The 21,343-nt window shown below is 40.6% G+C and overlaps 1 protein-coding gene across 4 annotated transcripts in view; it reads left to right on the top strand.

The window, feature by feature from the left end:
* The window catches only part of LOC142932962 (neurexin-1a), a 228,749-nt gene that overhangs the window by 101,453 nt on the left and 105,953 nt on the right, over positions 1 to 21,343 (top strand). For all 4 annotated transcript variants that reach the window (XM_076077074.1, XM_076077075.1, XM_076077076.1 and 1 more), the window contains 7 exons: positions 1,447 to 1,650; positions 3,803 to 3,829; positions 8,893 to 9,015; positions 9,696 to 10,077; positions 11,333 to 11,523; positions 12,273 to 12,446; positions 16,301 to 16,420. In XM_076077074.1, the coding sequence (XP_075933189.1) occupies positions 1,447 to 1,650; positions 3,803 to 3,829; positions 8,893 to 9,015; positions 9,696 to 10,077; positions 11,333 to 11,523; positions 12,273 to 12,446; positions 16,301 to 16,420 (1,221 nt within the window). The remainder of the gene's footprint in view (positions 1 to 1,446; positions 1,651 to 3,802; positions 3,830 to 8,892; positions 9,016 to 9,695; positions 10,078 to 11,332; positions 11,524 to 12,272; positions 12,447 to 16,300; positions 16,421 to 21,343) is intronic.

Genomic DNA, 21,343 nt, shown 5'->3' with positions numbered 1-21,343 from the left:
AACTAATATGGCGGCGACAAACATTTTTCAAGTATTAGGGGCTTGCTCCATTTCTGCTGGCATCTGCTAACGGTGTCTAAATGCAGCTCTTTGCTTCGGCTGCCTGGCAGGAAGCAGACAGTTTAGCAGTGAGAACTCGTTTGTCACACGCCCCTGTCATCTGCAGCATACCCCAGGAGGGCGTGGAGAAATTGGATTTGAGTGAGGAATGTGACGGAGTCATCCCAGGGGATGGATTTGACATTGGCTCTGTGTGAAGAGGAAGTGGTGATGAGGTGGTGTGTGTACATTGGTACCCTATCGCCCCCCACCGCTCTCCATCTCTCGTCCCTCCAACTTGGCTTCTATCTGTCTCGGCACTGCAGCTGCAGTAATGGCTTTGTTATTGGGTTACGGTGTAGTTACACTACCGGAAATGCTGTTACAACCCCCTGCCAGCGTTAAACAATCTCCCTAGACGTCTGCCTAATGCTTTGAATAAATGCAGTCACCCTGAGCGGAAGCTCAATATTCAAGGTCCGCAGACTATTACAATTCTGTCGCCGTTTGTATTTTTTTTCCTCAGTCAATATCAATTTGTCCTTTTTGTAGTTTGTCACTGTTACATTGCAGATAAAAAAAACAAACTTGTGGATGTAAGTTTTTTTATTTGTTTGTCAGGATGTGTTCCTGTTTTTGTTCCACTACTGTCATGGCATTTGTCTGCCTCCATACTGTTTTCACTGATGGAGGCCACCGCCTAAGAGAAGAGAGGACTCAGACTTGTGAGGGAGTTTGTGTAGATGTCAGCTGTAGTACAAACTGTAATGTGATGCTAGACTTGTGACAAATATTTATATATATGTGTGTACATGCCATCTAGGAATCACTCAGTGAGTTTTGAATTGACCTATTGATTTTTTATATTAGATTTTGTAATATTAGTAGTAGTTGTTCAGGATTGATCTGCAGTCAGAATGAATTGGGACGTCCTCTTTCAGTGAGAAGAACGCAGACCTGCAAAGCTTATGTCTGAGAAACATATCTTCAGTAGACACTACTGGAAAGAAGCCTGTAGTTTTCCCTGTTTGTTAACTTCATGTTTAAATCATTCTATGAATGGACTAGATGCTGGATGACAAGTCATTACAGGCTGCTGGGCTTGCTCACAGCAGAGCAGCAGCAGTAGTATCTGCATTTGTCCAAAAGACAGATAATAGGCTTCCACACTGCGTGTATGGTGACCTTCACATCACCGTACTGTATTTTTAACTTGTTATTAATGTTTAATATATCCATCCTTAATATATGTCTTTCATCAAGATTGAAAGTCCCAACATTGAATTGTATCCACAAAGGACTTCATTGAAAGCCAAACTGACAGCCCCGCTCATTGGTTGACCATAAAACTGCTTCAGTCCATTTCACCGATCACTCATCTTGTTTTCCTGCTCATTCTCTCTGCAGAGGCGACTATCCTCAGCTACGACGGCAGTAAGTTTATGAAGGTCCAGCTGCCAGTGGTGATGCACACAGAAGCCGAGGACGTGTCTCTGCGCTTCCGCTCCCAGCGAGCCTATGGCATCCTAATAGCCACCACATCGAGGGACTCTGCTGACACCCTGCGTCTCGAGCTGGAGAGCGGCCGCGTCCGCTTGACTGTCAATTTAGGTAACGCCTCGGACATACACTGACTGCAGCACCAAAGTCACGTGACAGAAACACACACACACACACACTCTCTCTCTCGCACGCAGACACCATGTACATATTTGGAATAGAGGGAGAGGGTGTAAAGACTTTCAATGGCAAGAGTCTGCGGCTCTCCGCTCACTGCCAGTTGAGCACACAGCTGCCGTTGCCCAGCAGGGAATGCTCGCCGCCCGCTCCATCAGCTAACCTCAGATCAAGATCCATACATGTGTATTGCTCTAAAGGGAATTGCCCTTAAAGTACACACATTGTTTTCTTTCCTGGTGTTGTCATATGAGGAAGCTAATGATTCTTCAGCAGATGAGAATGTTTATTAAATCACAACTCTTCTAATGTAGCGATTAGCTAATGTGATGCAGCCCTTAGATGTGAGTTGTGGCCAATCAATGCCCTGCGACCATTTGTTCTCCTAGTATGCACCTGATTGCACATAAATCAGCAACTCCGTCTTAAATGAGCACAGGAAAAGATATGCCCACGCCGACAGCAAAAAGCAAATCGAGGACAAAATGAAAAACTGTGTGTGTGTGCTTATTTGCTCAGGAAAGAATCCAATGATGCCTGTGAAAAGTTTGATATCTCTCAAACAGAGCAATGCCGTGCAAATGATAGCCATCTATTTCTCCTTTCCACTGGCTAAACAGAAATGGGCTCCCTAAGCGGAGCCGTTTAGCGGTGCATACAAAGTAGGCCGTCTGTGTCTTCTGTCAACCACAAGGAAGCATGTGTCCCACCACGGAAGACAACAGCGCCACACACTGACAGGGCTGACAAGTCAGATCATTGCGACTCCAAAAAGATGCCCACTGATGAAAAAAAACAGGTTACCGTGTTTTGTTTTCTTTTGAATTATCTTTGACGCATTCTAGAGGTTTTGAGTTTGTCCCCGGCCATCAGCCCTTGAAGCGGGTCTTCCCCGTCCCTCCTTCAAAGAAGCAGAGCATTCCCTGCGCGGGTAGGCTAGTGATGGTCTCTGGCTGTTTGCGACCACTTTTCTGCTGTGGTTGACAACACACGACAGGCAGGGCCAAATGGGATGGAGGGGAGGGAGTTTGATCTGGGTCACCTTTCTCAGAGCACGACATGAGCGGAGCCTCAGGAAACAGAGAGGTAAAAATAAAAAGGATTCAGAAATAGTGGCAGTCAATATGACATTACTGTGTGCTAGAAGATTAGTTTGTATATTGACAGTAGACACATTTATTATGGATCAATATAACTCCTTCCTCTACCTGTAATAGTATTTCAATGGTTCTGATTGAGCTAAATTCTACCTACTTGAAATACTGTTGATTCAGATACTACAGTGTAGAAGTACTCTGTTACAAGTCAAATGGTTTGCCTTGAAATTTTCACTTAATGTAAGAATTATCAATAAAATGATTTTAAAGTATGAAAAGCCAAAAGAGCCATTATGCCGAATGGCCCAATTTAAAGTGATAGGATGATGATTATCACTGGTGCATTAACATGTGAGCAGCATTTTAATTATCTCTGAGGTGGAGCTTACTTTACCTACTTTAGATATTGTTAGGTAGTAAAGTCTATACTGCATCAGTGCACCATATTTTATAATGACCATATGTTTTTTTTTATGTAACAGGTTAATCTGCAAACCTACCACCAACTATAGCAGTCAGATTAATGTAGTGGACTTAAAAGTCCAACTGTTGCCTCTAAAATGTAGTGAAATATGAAGTGGCATAAAACTTCCTCCTGGCCCTGCCTGACCCTGACCAAAGCCTGATGCTCTCATACTGTATAAAAGATCATATCCTAATAACAGAAATCTCCCTGCTTGCAACATGTAAATCATTTACATCCCATGTGTGGCTACATGGGAAAACAAAGCAATACAAACAATGTTGTATAACTAAATTGGGGTCTCACGCTTTTCTGTTCTACATTGCTTGAACACATATTCCTCTGGCACAACTACACTGCAGTGCTTTTAGCAGCTCACTGCAGCTCGGGGCCATGGGTGAGAGCATCAGAGGACGGACAGAGTCTGTGTGTGTGTCCCCAGAGGGGTGGACTGTATGCTTTAATGATGTCTGCAGCTGTAACGTTGAAAGATGAATTTATCTCTCATCTATTCTTCCCCATCTAGATTGTATCAGGATTAACTGTTCCTCCAGTAAGTTACTGTTCACCTTTCTTCTTCTTCTCTAACACTTACTGTCTCTGGACATTCATTGTTTTATTCTCTAGAAGTGTCATGTTTACAGTTTCTTCTCTGCAGCCATTATATAATCCTGGCGTTAAAATATCCTAAAGCTATGCCAATGGGAATTTAATCCGTGCACTGAAATGTATCTGACTCGCACCTTGCATTGACATAGACGTAACATCTTATCATAGTGCAAGAGCTACGGGTGCATCAGAAATGCCTGGTGTCGTCGTGTGCATCTGGTGTCCGGGAGAATGATGAGCAGTGAGGAGGAGATGGAGGGAGGCTTAAATTAATGACAAACCCAAATATGGCAGCTGTGATTCCACACACTGAGTTGTTTTCTAATTAACAAACCCTTTCACTCATCAATTCAAGTTGATATAAAACGCATGCTTTGGAATTGCAGGTATTTTAGACATGCATGATTTCCTTGTCTCTCCCTCGCAATTCTTTTTTTTTTTTTTTCTACTTCAGTATTTCATGCCGGTTGTAAATTGATGAGGCCATTGAAGGCACAGAGGAAATACAGAGTGTGATTTTATTATTCTCATTAACCTGCCTCACAGAGCAGAAAGAAAGGGATGAAGAGGGAGGGAGGGAGAATAGATCTTGTTGTGGGAATTCATAGTGGATATCCGTGTGTTTGTGTTTGTGTGTGCGTGTTTCAACAAAGAGGTTGCATTGCAATATTTTGGGAGGTAAATATCCCTGACATTTATTATTCAGGAACAGTGATGAATTAATAATTACTAACGCTGGAGTCACAATACGTGAGCCCTCTTAATGACTCTGAAGTGACGGACACACTCTCAAGATCAGTAAATACCAACAGAGATAAGACAGTTTAAGCTCTATAATAGAGTGCCAGCGTCACATATTGTATGTGACGGCCCGCCGTTCTCTCTGAAAGTGTTGAATATCTTGTCTTTGTGTATGAGGTGTTACAGTATTTGAAGGTCACTGCCTGATGAGAAGCAGAGACTTACACAACAAACGCCTCTGCACAGAATCACATGATGTGACCTCTAGACATGCTTCTGTGAGCCAGCCCGTCTTAACACCTTTCTAAATGCTAAATAGCATTGTTCATGCATCTTGGATTGCATCCCTTGTTTGTGTATGCAAATACAAAGCTCGAAGCTCTAATTCCCCCCTCTAATGCTTTAAAAGGTCGTTCTTGGTTCATGAGGATGGTGTGAAGGCATAACGTGTGCATACTCCAGGGGTTGTTATACTAAGATTTCATTTCTGTATTTATTTCTTCATTTTTCTCGGCTAATATGTTTGAATTCCATTTAGTTGCAGGCACAGTTTTGCTGAAATAAATAGGGTCAGGATAAGTGTTGAACCGGTGAAAGCACCGGTTGACGGTAAAGTGCTCTAAACTAATATTTCACGCAATCTTTAAATGTTCAGTACGAACTGCTTTAGTAACTATAGCATCAGAAGTGTAGTGTAGAGCAGTGTGTGTTAATAGGCTGGAGACATTTGTGTACATTTTCTTAGTGTAGTCCCTTTTTTCTCCGTACAAATAATAGTCTGCAATGGCAATGTGCCATATTGTCGCATTTCCAGAATTAATTCATGTTTGACAGATGTAAAGAAATGTAATGAGTTGTAGGTGCTTCTCACATATAACTAAGCTATAATTCTGAGAGAAGATATTTTGATCACATCAACATTTAATATAATGCTTCAGTGAAAGCTAATATTTAAGTAAACTTCAATAGACCCAGAACTATTTTTGTCATAAGAAAATGTTTAATTCAAGTTCTTGGAAATAACTCTTTTAAGTCAGTGGATTTCCACTTGTGACGCGTTAAATTCATATTTTCTAGGTTATCATCTTTCTCTGTGTTATTTTGGTCCTTTATTCTGTGTTAATTAATGTGTCTTGTCAGGCGCTGCAGCTCCGGTCAGCTTGCTGGATGGAGAATTTCAGCAGCGACTCAAAGAACACATCACTGTCAATTAGAGACCTGGGCTCCCCGGGGCTGCCCATAGCTGTCTGAAGAAAACACTGCCACTTCGACTTAAACACCGTTAACAAGCACTGAGTGACAAAAAACTAAATATACATACTAAAAATATCTTGTGACAGATTGGCTTTTTTTTTCATGGGACATTCTGGTCTTCTATAATTCATTAACTTGAACTGCAGGATAATCACAATTTACCGTGTAGCGGTGAAGAGGGCAACTTTATGTCATTATTCTTTCCATGACCTTCGGTAACATCTCAGGGCAGGTTTCCTCTCATCATTGATCTTTTCCATGCGTCATTTTTTGTTTTGAACGTATGTAGTGTGAAAGAGCTGAGGGAGATTCTTTTACATGGATGTTAAACCTGTGTGCCTGTTAGAAATGATGCATGAGAAGGTGAATAAAGGGCATCCAGCATGTGTCATCCAGGATGACACATCACCAGCTCATCCGAAAAGTTACATTCAATTGTAAATATTGGATGAGCATCAAATCCAGCAAAAATACAATACCCACCACCCCCAATTATATATAAACCATACTATGTTTCTGCACCATTATATACTTAAATACCCAGTGAAGGGAGACAACACTGAAGTGCTTGAAATGAAAGTAATTACTAGGATGTTCTCTCCTGTTGCACTGAATGTTGCCTCAGAGGTCCTCGTAACAAACATTTAGCTGCTTAAATTAAAAGCTGGAAATAACATTGACATCCCCCAACATGACACCAGTTATTGCTAAAAATGTCTCTAATCTCAGTAGTAACGGCAGTTGGATCAAGTCGTGTTCAAAACAATCTTTAAACATCGAGCAGTCTCAGTTTATAGAACAAATAAAAGCTAATGGCCAGAAACAGCAGATTAGTATTGATTGTCATTATTTATTGTTTTAACACTATTTAACCTCTGCTTGCTTAAACAATGTATTTTCAGTTAACAAGGCATTGATTGAACAAGCAGTTTGCCTAGCATTGTAGCCTGCTTAAGCTCTACTTGCCATGTGCGGCTGTTTATTTGGTAATCCAGCAGTAGTGGCCCGCTGCGTGGTCAGCGAGTCCCCCCTCCCCTCCACCTGGGTGAGTCACAGTAGCAGGGGGCAGGCAGCACCAGTATCTGGCCTGTCATCCAGCCAGCTAGAGCTGATTGACTGGATAACCGCATCTTCTCATGCTGCCCCATGCCACAGTTCTCCTCTGTTCCCTTGGGCCTGAAGTCAATGAGGCAGGGAGAGATCACTGCGGATCCATCACTGCAGATAGATCTCCATGAGTGAGGCACTAGAGAGGGTTGGACGAGGCAAACAGTGGACTGAAGGACCTTAATGTCTGGCCAGCAGCTGGCGGTTTAGACCACAGACTGCACTGCAGGCATAAACCCAGGCCCTACAGTAGTGAATGTTGTGCACCTTAATACGATTGACCTCTTCCCCCCTTTCTGTTCTCCTTGGAGAGCGGGACAGGATGATGGAAGGCAAAGATCAAGCATGCTTTCAAGTCCAACTCCATCCCATTATTTCATATCTCTCCTCCTTAATCCCTCACCAGTCGTCTGGTTTCAATCCTGCCCCGGTGTTTAGTGCTTACAAAGCGGAACTGTGCCTCTGAGATTGAGTGTGTCCTAGTACTTTGGCACCCTCTGATTTGCATACACATTGCATCGGGGCTTTGCAGATTGCAGAAAAGGAGGAAATAAATAGTTACAAATGTGTGCAGGGGAATGAAGATGGTACCCATCTGAAATACTCCCCACAGTGGACAAGGTATGCGGAGCCCGGGGATTTTAGTACTGTCACAGTGGCTTGTTGTCATTGGCCTGTTTGGTTACGTATTCACAGCAGGGGAACAACGGCTATATGGCAATTCAAGGATGCTCTAAGACAGAGGCTGCATGAAAAACAATGCGTTGTCCATATTGGACCAATGTTGGAATTTTTTTCAATTTTTTTTCTCTCTGCTCATGAGATCAAACAGATCTGGTGCAGTCGCTCTGATTATTCCGCGATTCTAAATTAGATTATCTCTCTGTGAGGTTTTTTTGGCACTTTGATTCTGTGTGACATCTCCATCACTGCCCACTAGCAGTGACACACCTGATGCAATATTAATATGCTGCTTTCAGCAGTCAGTGAAGGGATGATTTAGAGATATGAAGTATTGTTATTCGTTAAATATTAATTAGTTGAATGGTCATTTGGTATTATTTATGGGTTTAATGAGAGGGCATCCAATTTAATATAATTTGTGTAGTTTCTTTAGTGTTACTGACGACATCAGTCACCGGCTCCTTTTCCAAAACCCATTTATTTTCAAGGGTGCTGATACAAATCACATTCTGTATTTCCTGTTTATTTGTAATACTAGATTTCCAGGGACAATGACTTGTCTATTTTGTCTCTTAATGGGTTATTTTTCACCACCAAGGACACTGCTTCCATTATGCAAGTATTTGTTTCCCAGCTACTATTTCATGTCATGTGGTGGACATGAGAGAAATTAAATACTGGGTTGCACTGTTGAAGGTAAACAAGATGGAGAGTGATGCCCAGTTGTTCAGTGCTTTGCTCCGTCACAGCCTTTTGGTTGTTATATGCTGCCACCAAGTGGCATTATAGGAGCAGGGAGATATCACAAGAAATAAAAGACCAGCTATAATGAGACATCTATTCACCCCATTTCTTTCAACACTATACATTTACAGCAAAACAGTCAGTGTTAATACTCTCGGTAATAATGACGTGACATCCTGATTACTGCCTCCCTCCTTTCGCTTTGAGAAAAATGGTGTTCAGTTCAGGGAGAATTCAGAAAGTTGATGCCCTATCTAATGGGGCGATCAGGACAGGAAATGCAAGTCAGAACGATGTGCTTTTATGCCCCATTAACTATGTTTACCGTAATGTTTTCTGCCTCTGTCAAACTACTGAACTCATCCACTTTGTCCTTCTTTCGATCTCCCCCTCTCTATCTCTCAGCCTGTCTATAATGTATGTGCTTTGTAGTGTATGCATGCATGTGTGTTAACCGTTGTTTGGACTGTCCTGCAGGCAAAGGCCCAGAGACTATTTTTGCGGGTCAGAGTCTGAACGATAATGAGTGGCACACAGTACGTGTGTACAGGAGGGGCAAGAGTTTGAAACTGACCGTAGATGATCTGCAGTCTGTGGAAGGTACTTCTCATCCTGCTCTTCTGACCGAATCCTTTTTTTTTTTCTCCTATAAACTTAAATTAGCCATTAGATTTGTTGGGCTCTAAGTTTCTAGGTAAGACACAATTAATCTGTACTATATTGTGCTGTGACAGGTTAGATGTATTGCTCATCTGGTGCGAGCCTTCATGCATTTTGATGCTGTTTAAAATTCATCAAATAATGTCAACACGTGGCCTATAAGGGAACGCTAAATATGGCTGCAAAATTCAACAAAAAGCTACAATGTGCGGAATTTGTCACTGTTGGAGAATGATACCCATTTAAGTTAATATAACTGTTCATTTTACTACAAAACTATGTCGACAGACTGTGGGGGAAAAAGTTGTTTTTAGACATTTGGTGTTTACTGAACATTTCAGAACACTGTATTGCTCAATGTACACCCTCAAGAAAACCTTTTCTTGACTTAAACTTAAACAAGAGAAAACATTTGTTTGAAACCATTTGGTCAGAAAATGCGTTATATTAACGCCTGCACAGCTTAAATAAAATAATTTTCAATTCGTAACTCAATTCATATGGGTGTACCTGTCGTTATTTAGAGGATTTGTAGTTGACCCTTTGATTGTAAATCATTGCTCCTTTAATTGTCGCATACCCCCAATAACATCCTCTCTCCCTCCCTCTGCTGATCAAAGGTCAAATGGCAGGTGATCACACCCAACTGGAGTTCCATAACATTGAGACGGGCATTGTGACTGAAAAGCGCTTCATGTCCATGGTGCCGTCCAACTTCATCGGCCACCTCCAGAGCCTCTCTTTCAACGGCATGGCCTACATAGACCTCTGTAAAAACGGTGACATTGATTACTGTGAGCTCAATGCCATGATTGGCTTCAAGAACATCATCGCTGACCCTGTCACCTTCAAGTCGCGCTCCAGCTATGTGACCCTCACTACCCTGCAGGCCTACTACTCCATGCACCTTTTCTTTCAGTTCAAAACCACCTCCTCCGACGGCCTCATCCTGTTCAACAGCGGGGATGGGAATGACTTCATTGTGGTGGAGCTGGTCAAAGGGTAAGTGGATGCAAAAACTTCACCCGACTGTTCTCCCATACATTTACAGAAGATCTATTCACATTCACTTTTGTACATCTTCAATTTCCTTTACCTGGGCTTTTTTAGACCCTTAAGTGGCAAAACACAAGATAGTTTGTTCCTTTTTAACTACTTTTGACAGCATTTTTGGTGCATGAGTCATCACTGTGGTATTTTGCGGAGTCCTGCCGTGAGAGAACAATATTTCTTGTACTGTGATATGTTTTTAGGGGATTTGTTTTTAATAAGTTTGAATTTGTGTGGGTGGCTCTCTTGTTTTGGTTCACGAGAGGTAGCTGCTCATGCTATAGTAACTACACAGCTCTTTTACTTGCACACACACATTACTTCATTTGTAGGGCAATCTTACCTGCCACCAGGAGTGAAGACCATTTAAACTGTTTAATTAGTTTTATAGTAGTGTAGAAAGATGTTTATTGATGTGAGAATCTCCATATGAATGGATTATGGTCTTATAATGCAGCTGTTCATTCAACATGACAGTTTCCGAACAGAATATAATTCCTGACAGCTCCGATGCCATTACCATAGGAATTCAAATTCTTTTCTTATCACCTCTATGCCAGAATATTTACTGAAAGAGCTGTGGGCTATTACTGTTCTTTTTAATCTTCATGAAGGCACAACAAATACCCGACATGAAAGGGAATCAACCACACAAGGGCACATTTCTTCTTGCTGAAAATGCAGCTATAGAATGACCTTCTTTTAAGTAATGCCTGAAGTTAAAGGTATTATTCAATGTGCTAAACATTAAAGTCATACATTTTAATTAAAATGAGCATGCAAATCTGAAATTGCCTGTAAACCAAAATAGTTTAAGACCAATTTGTTCAGCACAGCCCACAACCTTTTGTTAATGCTGCAACCTGCCAATTATTTAGCTCCTTTTCAGACAGCTGCGCTTTCTGATACTCTCATATCTGCACATTTGAACACGCAGGCACACAACAACAAACAAACACTCTTGCTCCAGTTTTCAGAGGTTTATTCAACTTTTTTCTTTTTCTACTTCTAGATTTTATTGTTCTTGTTAAAATCTCATGCATTTCGTCTGTTAAGCAAAAGCTCTGTAAATAAACTGGACTTTAATAAATACATGCATATTTTTGGAGATTGGAAACACCTACAAAGCCTTCTGTATAGTGCCATGATTTCATGTCCTTCCTGTCCATGGTTGCATCGACTCATGTTGTTAAATATCTGGTTCCAGTTACCTGCACTATGTTTCTGACCTGGGAAATGGAGCCCACTTGATCAAAGGCAACTCAAACAAGCCCCTGAACGACAACCACTGGCACAATGTCATAATCTCCAGGGACACCAACAACCTCCACACTGTCAAGATTGATACCAAGATCACCACGCAGACGACCACGGGAGCCAAGAACCTGGACCTTAAGGGTGCGTAGGCATAGTGAATTTATATATATATATATATATTGCAGATTCCATTAAATTGGGGCAGCAGTGGCCTAGAGGTGAGAGAAGCAGGTCTGTGACTGAAAGGTTGCACCAGCAGGATAAACCCTGCAGGCGTGGAGAAAAAAAAAGAAAAAGTGCTAGGCTCTCACTCATTACCACCACTGAGGTACCCTTGAGCAGAAAACTCAACCCCCATCTGTTCAGTAGCCAACACTACATCGCTGTGCGTACGGATCAGGGAGTTCATAGGAAGGACAATTTGTGCTTAGCAGACCAACATTTTATTAAAAGGGATTTAAAAGTATTAATGCTCAACAAGATGACAACTTTTGTAACTGAAAAGATATTGGCGAAATTAATGTGCAACCGTAAAGAATGTTGTAATTATTGTTTCTAGAAATTGTTAATGAAACGGGTGACAAATTTCTGGCTTGTATGTAAAAAAACAAACGGTATTGATATTTTATCATTGTACAATTTAATGACATTTGACACAATTGGGAAAAGTGTTTCACTGATGATTAACTTCCTGCAATCTTTCATTTCGATAAAAAACGTTACGTATCGAACAACCATCATCATTAATGATGGATAACGCAAGGTTTCTTTAGTCAGGAAAAGTCAGTGCGATCCAAATGACAATGCTGTCTGAAGAGACGTGCTTGTTACTTTGCTTGGTATCGTGTTTGCTGTCCACTAGGGGTCAGTATTGTCATATTTCTGCACAGGTAATCTTTATATTGGTGGGGTGGCGAAGGAGATGTTCAAGGAGCTTCCCAAACTGGTGCATGCCAAGGAGGGCTTTCAAGGTTGTCTGGCGTCAGTGGATCTGAACAGCCGGCTCCCAGACTTGATGTCAGATGCTCTGGACTGTGTGGGACAGATAGAGAGAGGGTGTGAAGGTGAGTAGTCTCTCAGCCCGCTAAGGAAACGTGTTGTCTGCTGTTTGTTACTTTCAAACTTTTTTTTTTGTTGTCTTTGGAGTACACTACTGAAGCTCAGGTTTGAATTGTATTGTCTCATTTAAACCCGATTTCACTGACAAAATCTCATAATTACTCTGGTTTCCCCTCATTATCACAAAACTATCCTAAAGGTGCATTGCGGCACCACGCAGTGCTGTAATGTTGCTCAGTCCTCTCATTTGAATGCTTGTCCGACAAGGACACACATACACTGTGAAGCACAGCCACATTGCCAACCTGCGACACATAATTTAACATCCATAAAGTGTGTTAGTATTCTGTTAGAATGCATCAAGCTCTGACACTCCTCCACAGGCAATCATTTCTGTTTCACTTAGCCATAATCTGATTATTCTCTCTGCCATATTTGTACTGCCATTGTTATTTCCCATTTTAGCCCCATTCTGTTTTGCTCTATGCATGCTTGCTGGATCTAAGAGTTTGCCAGAAGCGATCCTTTTGAATTATGTATGAAGCCTTTGTTGCATGCATGAATATCATTTGCCCAGTCTAATGTGTGCACCACATCCAGAGACAATATTAGATTTATTTTTCAACTTCACTCACTTAGTTTGATTTCACAACTCATCCACTGTTGTTCTATTGAGTACGCAACTTCTGATCTTTTCATGTTCCATTACGAATGTAATCAAAATGTAGCGCCCTCTGTGGGTCTGTCAAGCTTGCTGTTTTCGTTTTGTGCGACACGGCATCGATGGCCGCTCTCAATGGAAAATGGCTTCTATTAAAACACATTAATTGAACTGTACTACAGGTGTCAAAAGGTAGCATATAGTCGCTGATAGTATTTTGTATTTTACTACTGCAGGGATCGTTTCAGAATATAAATGAGAGAAAATACGTAGATTTCTATTCTTGTAAATTTCACCAAATATAATGGACACACCATATCTACCTCCCATAATAATGACTTAACTATTTCAATTGGATGTTTTTTCGTCATATTGCTGATGTTGAGAGTAGTTGCTATTACAGTTTAGATTATTCCGGTCTGCATTATACAATACAATTCGTCCCCTCTGGCTCTTTCTGAGGACAGACATCGGCCTCATTCCTCACTCTGTCTCTCCTGCTTCAACAGTCTGTGTTTCTGTTGCTCCATCTCTGACGCCTTCATCCTTTACTAACAGCTGGTACACTTTGCCTTTTCCTTTCCTATTATTTTGCTGACAAAAGTTGCATTGATGAAAGCTGACTTGCAAGGTAGATAGCTTTGTGTGTCTGATACAGAGTCTGATGTCCTTCCTCCCTTTGTATCTACAATGCCTCTGCCCCTCACATCTTCACAGTCTCTACCTCCACACTTTCCACTCCCTGAACAAGATATCTGCCTAATTTGAACTCACCCACCTGCTGTATGGAATGGAATACAAGTACCATTACCATCTTGTATCAAAGTCTATGGGGATCACGTTTTGATTTGCACTCGCATATTGTGTGTTGTATTTTGTTTTTGTCTTTTATTGTTGACATACGTTTGCATGACTTTATACTCTTAATAATGTTTTCTCCTGCATGAATTTTCCATTTAATATAATCAAGGTGTTAACTCAAACCTCAGTCATTTTCATGTTTTACATGACATTAATCATTGTTGTTATAAGTCCCATGTTGACTAATGCCATATTCCTGTAATCTCTGGCACTCTATAGATATAGTAGGAACTATATCAAGCAGCAGCCTTTTAAGATTTAACAGTTTAAAGTAGGTTTCATAACAAAGCACCAGCGGCCAGTAATTTAAGTAAATTCAGAGGCATATTGATAAATAAAAAGCAATATAACTACATTATAGTTACTGGATTTGTAATCAGCATCAATTGACATAATCATGTAAAAACATAGTATAATTCTGTATCTTAATCATTTGAAATGATGTCTTATGTTCACTAGACATATTTACAAGTATGCCAATACACATCTCATTGTATACTTGACTCCCTCGCTAAGTCAAGAAAAATTTGGCCCCGTTACATTTGTAACACATTAGGTATAAACAATATGAAAGACTTTTGTAAGACGTGGAATCTCAAGCATATCATAAGGTTAGATGCAATGTAAATTGACATGAATTCCAAGGTTTTTCAGAAACATCGTTAATCAAACTGCTGTTTTTCTTGTTGCAAAAAGCACACTGTACAGCATTTTATTATTGCATTGTTAACCTTGAGTGAGCTACAGCAGTTCCTATAGCTACTCTGAGGCTGAGCAGCAAGTTACCGTGGCTACAATCATTCAGAAAAGATCATTTTTAGAGAGTTTCGAATATACGTCTGTATTCAATAGCTGAGCAACTCATTTTAAAATATCACAAGAGTAAATAAATATACAAAAGAATAAATATGCACTTCTTTATTGTAATACCGCGACTATCGAAAAAGTAGCTGTGTTCTCCCTGTATGATTATGGCTGTGAAGGGGAGTGCTGCATGCATGCAAGCAGTAGTTTGTCATTATTCAGATTAAATGATGTCCATGTGGCATAAACCTAGTCCAAATATCCACATGTTGGCAATTAAGGATAAAAATTGACAAATAATGGTGGCCAGAATTGTTGCCACCAAAATAATCCCATAATTAAAATATTTAACAAACTTATAAGTTTCAATATATAAATACATAATAACAACAATCATCCATACTAACCAGTGCCATTCCACTAACATTTCTCCATTAACTGAAACAGCTCGGTATCACTGTCACACAGACGATACAGTCGGTGCAGTCGTACACTTACTGCACTTTGGCCCAGACTGACAGAATGACTGACTGACTGATACGTGGTTGGAATGATGGAAATGCACAAAAACTTTGACCTCAAACACATCTGGAAGCACTATTACATTGTTATTTAAAAGCACATTGATAACTCCGGCCCCTACTGTTGACAAACTGAGCATCATTGTTCTATGACCCCATTCACAGCTGGTAGTAACATGCGTCCTCTGATTGAACTAACCATCTGCACAGGTGGTCAGGGAGACGTTGGAGAAGGAAAGGTGAACTGCATTACAGTGTGTACTATATTTTGAAGACACATTTGTGGTACAACAATATCAAATCTAGATACTAGTATACAGTATATACTGTATCTGTTATTGCCAATTGTTTTGCACTGATGTTAGTATTACATCATCACACTTTCTTTTTATATCTCCATTGTTTATAAATACATTATTTTTTTTATTTGTATTATTCTTATTGTAATTTTTGATCAATCTCTGGCACAAGAATTTCCTTCTGGATTAACAAAGTTCTCTTTTATCTTCGTTTAAATACATGCTACTGTATTGTACAAAAGTTGGATGTAAATAGGGGCTGTAACCTAAATCCCAACATTTAATTTAATTATTATGCACTCTGCTGTTCTGAAATATTAAATGTTGAACAAAATATGGAAATCACTAATGACAGTTAAATCCTAAAATTGAAGTTATTAAAACAAATGCAGTTTTTGTACATTTGTGAGTTTTTTGTTGCGTGTGTTTCCTGAAAACTGTTGAATTCATTGAGGGTGTTGGGCAGGCAGTTGGCTACAACCTGTGAATTTGAAGCAGTTTTTATAGAAAGAATACAAAATATGGCTAAATACACAGTTGTGGTGTTTGCACAGCATATGTATGTTTGTTCTGTGTCTGCTTCCATTTGCAGAAGCCTATTGTCTGTGTGTTCGGCGTGACATTCAATTTCAACTGCAGGGTCAATCTGCAGAATGTGCTGCCAGTTATTGTAAAAGTCTGCTCACCAAGTTGCCATTTGTCTCCGTATTCAGGCCCCAGCACGACGTGCCAAGAGGACTCGTGTGCCAACCAGGGTGTGTGTCTTCAGCAGTGGGAGGGCTTCAGCTGTGACTGCAGCATGACGACATTTGGAGGGCCGCTCTGTAATGATGGTAGGCTTCTACTTCCTGGTTTTTAACTCAAAAGTCAGAATAGTTTTTTGTTCATTTTTTTTATTTTAATTAAATGAGTTAGACAAGTACATAGAAAACATACTTCACATGCAACTCAAAGCATTAGATGTACAATTCAGTTCATCTCTGGAGCTAATTAAACACGTCCAGGAGGAATCTTGGTGTCAGACGTTTAAAGGTGGGTGTTATCAGCAACAGCGCGGCCATTTTTATCCTATGCTTTCACACATCATTTGTGTTCCAGCTCATTAGTGTTTCCTGCCTGTGGTGCTATATTTGTGTCCTCACGAAGCACGATGTTTGCCAGCAATAAGACAAACTTGCTTTGTCAACTCTCCAATTGAACGAAGTAAAGTCCCTAGACTGTGCTGTGTCCTGTTACTCGGTCAATTAGGACGAATCTTCAACGAAACGTCAGTGGCTCTGCTTGAATATACATCGTCTTCACTGAGGGTGTCAAGAGCTGTCGCAACTCTGCAGGGCAGACTCGTTTAGGATTGTGACATCTGGCTGACAGCTCAGTGAAAGCTCATTAAAGTTTGAGAGATGTACCACTAGAGGGAGCAACAAACATTGTGTTCTGCTAAATAAAACATCTAAAACAAGTCTATCAAGCAAACAAAATAACCAGAAATGGCCTTATAAATTATTGCAATTTTACCAGATAGCATGCTGTTGACCAATACAAATTAAAACCTCAAACACACCTTAAATGGTGAGCTTGCTGCATGACTTCATATTTCTCTAGTGGCTAGTCTGCCCTCTCACAAGGAGAACAACTCCATTCCTCAGCCCCCTGGCCCCGTAACCTTTCTAGCATTGTACAGCCGTCAGTCACAAATCATAAGGGAACTAATAATATGTCTGATAGCACATTACAGCTTATGTAAATTCAAAATGTAAATCATTTTGAGCAGAATATTGTGTATTGATACTTGTCTGCCGTTGTAAATTGAGTGTTGTAAACTTCAGTTTACCGTAGTGCACCCAATCTCAATGAAAACAGAAAAACAGCGTGTGACTTGCAGTTAATTTAAAGTTAGTAATGTGTTCACACAGTTTTCATTATTATGTGGAAACACTTATCTATTTTAACAATTAAAACGATCAAATCAACAGATAGCGACTGTCAAGGCTTTCCTTGGAAAACACAGTTTATCTTGTAAAATGTTAAGTTAATGATTCTGAGCTAAGATCTTAAAAAAAAATTCTTAAGATCACATATCAAAAGAGTTATCTTTAGAAAAATAGAGGATGACATCATGCACTGTGGTCGAGTGGCTATAGCACTGTCGCCTCACAAATTAAAACCTCAAACACACCATCAAGATTTAAATTACTTTGAACCACATTATGCAATTTAAAAGTTCTATGATATTAATCTCTCTAAAAGACAGTAAACAGGCGTTTTGTTTAAGGGACTCTGTGCTCATTAGTGCTTAGCTTTCGAGAGAACTAGGGTAATGTCTTCCGCTCCTTTTTTAGAAAATGGGCTACTTCCTTATGCAAAACATGCACAGGGGATTTTTTTTTTTGGTCATTATTTTCTTCTGCAGCGGTTCACACAGTAAGGGGTGAATGGGCAATGTGCTGAACTGCATTAAGGAGAAAAGAACAGAGTGGGCACTCTGGAGATGACACAAAAGAGAGAGGAGAGAGCACCATAAATGTTAATGCATTCTGTGTCACTTCTACCAGCTCGGTAGGACCCCATCTTTTGTTATCAACAGAGAGTGTTAATAGATTCCCATGCAGCCTCGCACGCTGAACATATCTGCTCCCTATGATAACGCTAAAAGGATTCTTCTGTCCATGAGATGTGAGTCGAGTGTAGCCCGTCCTGATCCTAGCCCTCCTCGCCCCGCTTTTTCTCTCCCTTTCATTCCTCAGACCATGTTTTGATCAACACAGGAGTGGGGCTGGAGTTGTTGAGGGATATTTTTGATGGCGAACTCCTTGTGAACCTTCCGTGTGCGTTAAAGAGAGAAGAAAAGCAGTTTGGAACTTTCTTCCTGTTATACATATTCATCCTGAGCAGGCCGGTACAGCTCAATTCCAGCAGTAGGAGCAGAGTGGCTCACAGGACAAATGTATATTATATCTGAGCAAAAGCGCTCTACCTGCTGAGTCTAGTTACTGCAGCTAGTCTCATTATTCCTTCTGACCTGACAAAACAATAGGGACGGATCAATGTGCAGTCCCAAGGGATGCAATATGTAACCACAAAAAAACATACTTTCCAAGAATCTCTTTCACCAAGGATGAACTGAAGCAGTCCTCCGAATAGTGATGCAAGACATCCTCACTCTGCCGAGGAAATTCTATGAGAAGGGAAAAAAATGAAGCTGGAGATGGTGGGGTTGTATCTGTGTTGATGGATTGTCATGGGAATAGAGGAGAAGGGGGAGCAGCAAAGGAACGAGAGAAGCGTCTCTGAGGAAAATATCCCTTTTTACCAGATATATTTGCATAAGCTGAGGTGCAGGCAATTTACAATAGAGCAATGGGTCTCTGAGAAAGCAACTTAAATGGTGAGCTTGCTGCATTACCTCATATTTCTCTAGTGGGTAGTCTGCCCTCTCACAAGGAGAAAAACTCCATTCCTCAGCCCCTAGACCCGTAACATTCATAGCCGGGATGCATTGTACAGCTGCCAGTCACAAATCATTAGGGAACTAATATTATGTCTGATAGCACAATGCAGCTCATGTAAATTCAAAATATAAATCATTTTGAGCAGAATACTGGATTGATACTTGTGTGCCGTTGTCCTCTAAATTGAGTGTTGTAAACTTCAGTTTACCGTAGTTCACCCAATCTCAACGAAAACAGAAAAACAGCGTGTGACTTGCAGTTAATTTATTATAATTAATGTATAAACACAGTTTTCATCATTAAGAGGAATCTACTTTAAGACTTAAAACCATCAAATCAAAGATTTTTTTTTTATTGCATACTATTGCCTTTTGCAAATACTTCTACTTTTCCTCAGCAGTCTACAATAAGCAGGGCCGGTATCCACACACACACTCTGCACTAAGTCTCATTTCTTTCAGAGCAATCCACCGTTTCTTGGCTGTGCTTTTGAATTTATTGTGATGAAAGTATTACAACTTTTCAGAACAGTGCTGCACCTTTCAGTTCAGAATGATTGGTGAGATGATGACACAGATATAAAAACAATCTTCAGATCTTCTCTTCATCATCTCCCAAACACTTCATCCCAGTGATGTGCCAGTACTTTTTTTTGAATGACCTGTGGACACGGTGTCTTTAGAGTGGTATTTTTAGAACCAATTATCCCCACTGCGTACCTACAGTCAGTGAAACTAGGGTAGAAAATGAAATACAATCCACACTGACCAAGATGAGTGTCTGTCAGATCATCGTGCATGTGAGATGAACTACGGTTGTGAATTGTGTTAATCATGCATTTGGTCTCATTACTACAAGCTATCTTTGATGCCAGTAGGAATACAATGGCTTGTCAGTTAAGGGACAAGAAAGGAGACAGACTCAGTGTATCTATGCGATGAAGTCATCAGTACTGTTGTGCAAGCACAAACCAATGCTGGTAATCAGCCCAAAGCAGAACATTATTAGTGTCTTCTTTTACGCTTAGACTGGGAGTTGATATTGCCATATTACATCTTGTCTTCTCTAAAAGGTCCGATAGGGTTTAAAAAACTGCTAGTTTTCATTCAGGAGGTGAGGCTTGGTGTGTGTTTTTGTGTGTGTGTGTGTGTGTGTTCAAGGGGGGGGGGGGGACTTAAACTCCAGTCCAGACCTCCTGAGGGAATTTGCCTGCAATGGTGTAGCATCTGAGCGTAATGTACAGAGACAAACAGAATGGTGTTTACTGTTGAGCTAAAGTGGGTCGTAGAGAGGCTTCAGTGAGGGGTAAGCCCGGCCTTCACGCAATTTCAGTCTCGCCTGATTGCTTCTCCGCCCAGTCTTCTAGCTAGAGCTATTAGTCCCATGTCAATATTGTATCAACAATGGAGGTTGTATGGGTCCAGTTTCCATTGTCTCTGCCCAAGGGGCAAAGACGAGCCCCTCTCACTTAATTTCTTATGCGTCTGAGTCAATGCTCATTCTTGTACCTTGAGAATAGTCCGTCTGGGCCCCAGGCTCGGTATCCAGTGTGTGATCTGCATCAGATATGGGTCAGATTTTTCTCAAGCACAGACAGTGGAAAGACAATGGACCCCATTTCTGTCATGTGGCCCCTCTTCATGTAGTCTAAAGACAGCCACTCTAACACAGAGGAACACACGCGCTGACACGTTTGTTGCATCAGTCCACAAAAGCCATAATTCAAATAAATAATTTAAAAAAGAATAGAAGAATCTAGTGAATCTAAGAAAGTTCAGAAAATGAAAACAAACACGTCGCAGTCTGGTGGACTTTCTTGACATATTATTTTATTATAAGTAGCAATGCATCACGTCCAATGTCTACATTTTTTGGAGTCAAAATGATTCAAGAATAGCATTTAGAATTTACATGAACAATTATTTGGCCCAGTTTAGCTTCTTTTAAATCTTCAAGCATGTTCCTTCAATTGTCTTTTAGTATAGGGCACTTGTGTTTCAGTATTGTCGTGATGGTCCTCCAGATTTACGATGCAGATAAACGCTCACGTGTGCACACACACACACACGCACAAGCGCACAAGCACACAGGAAATACAGCAGACAGTTTTGTCCCTGTCCTCTCTGGTGGCATGACCATAGACCACTTAGTTTGGTTTGGATCAATACAAGGGGATACTCAGTCCAGTAGTGAGGCCAAGGGGATATGAGGCACTCGAGTAAACAGGCTGCTGTCACATGGAAGTAATGTCCTCTTTGCCATGGATGTGGCCCTCTTTTAATGCAGCTCAGTGATACAAATTAATGG

The sequence above is a fragment of the Anarhichas minor genome, unplaced genomic scaffold (genome assembly GCF_050575085.1).
Source record: "Anarhichas minor isolate MPS153535 unplaced genomic scaffold, ASM5057508v1 ptg000058l, whole genome shotgun sequence".
NCBI classification, from domain to species: domain Eukaryota; kingdom Metazoa; phylum Chordata; class Actinopteri; order Perciformes; family Anarhichadidae; genus Anarhichas; species Anarhichas minor.
Note: the sequence above shows the minus strand (reverse complement) of the source record. Positions and strands in the feature narration are given on the sequence as shown.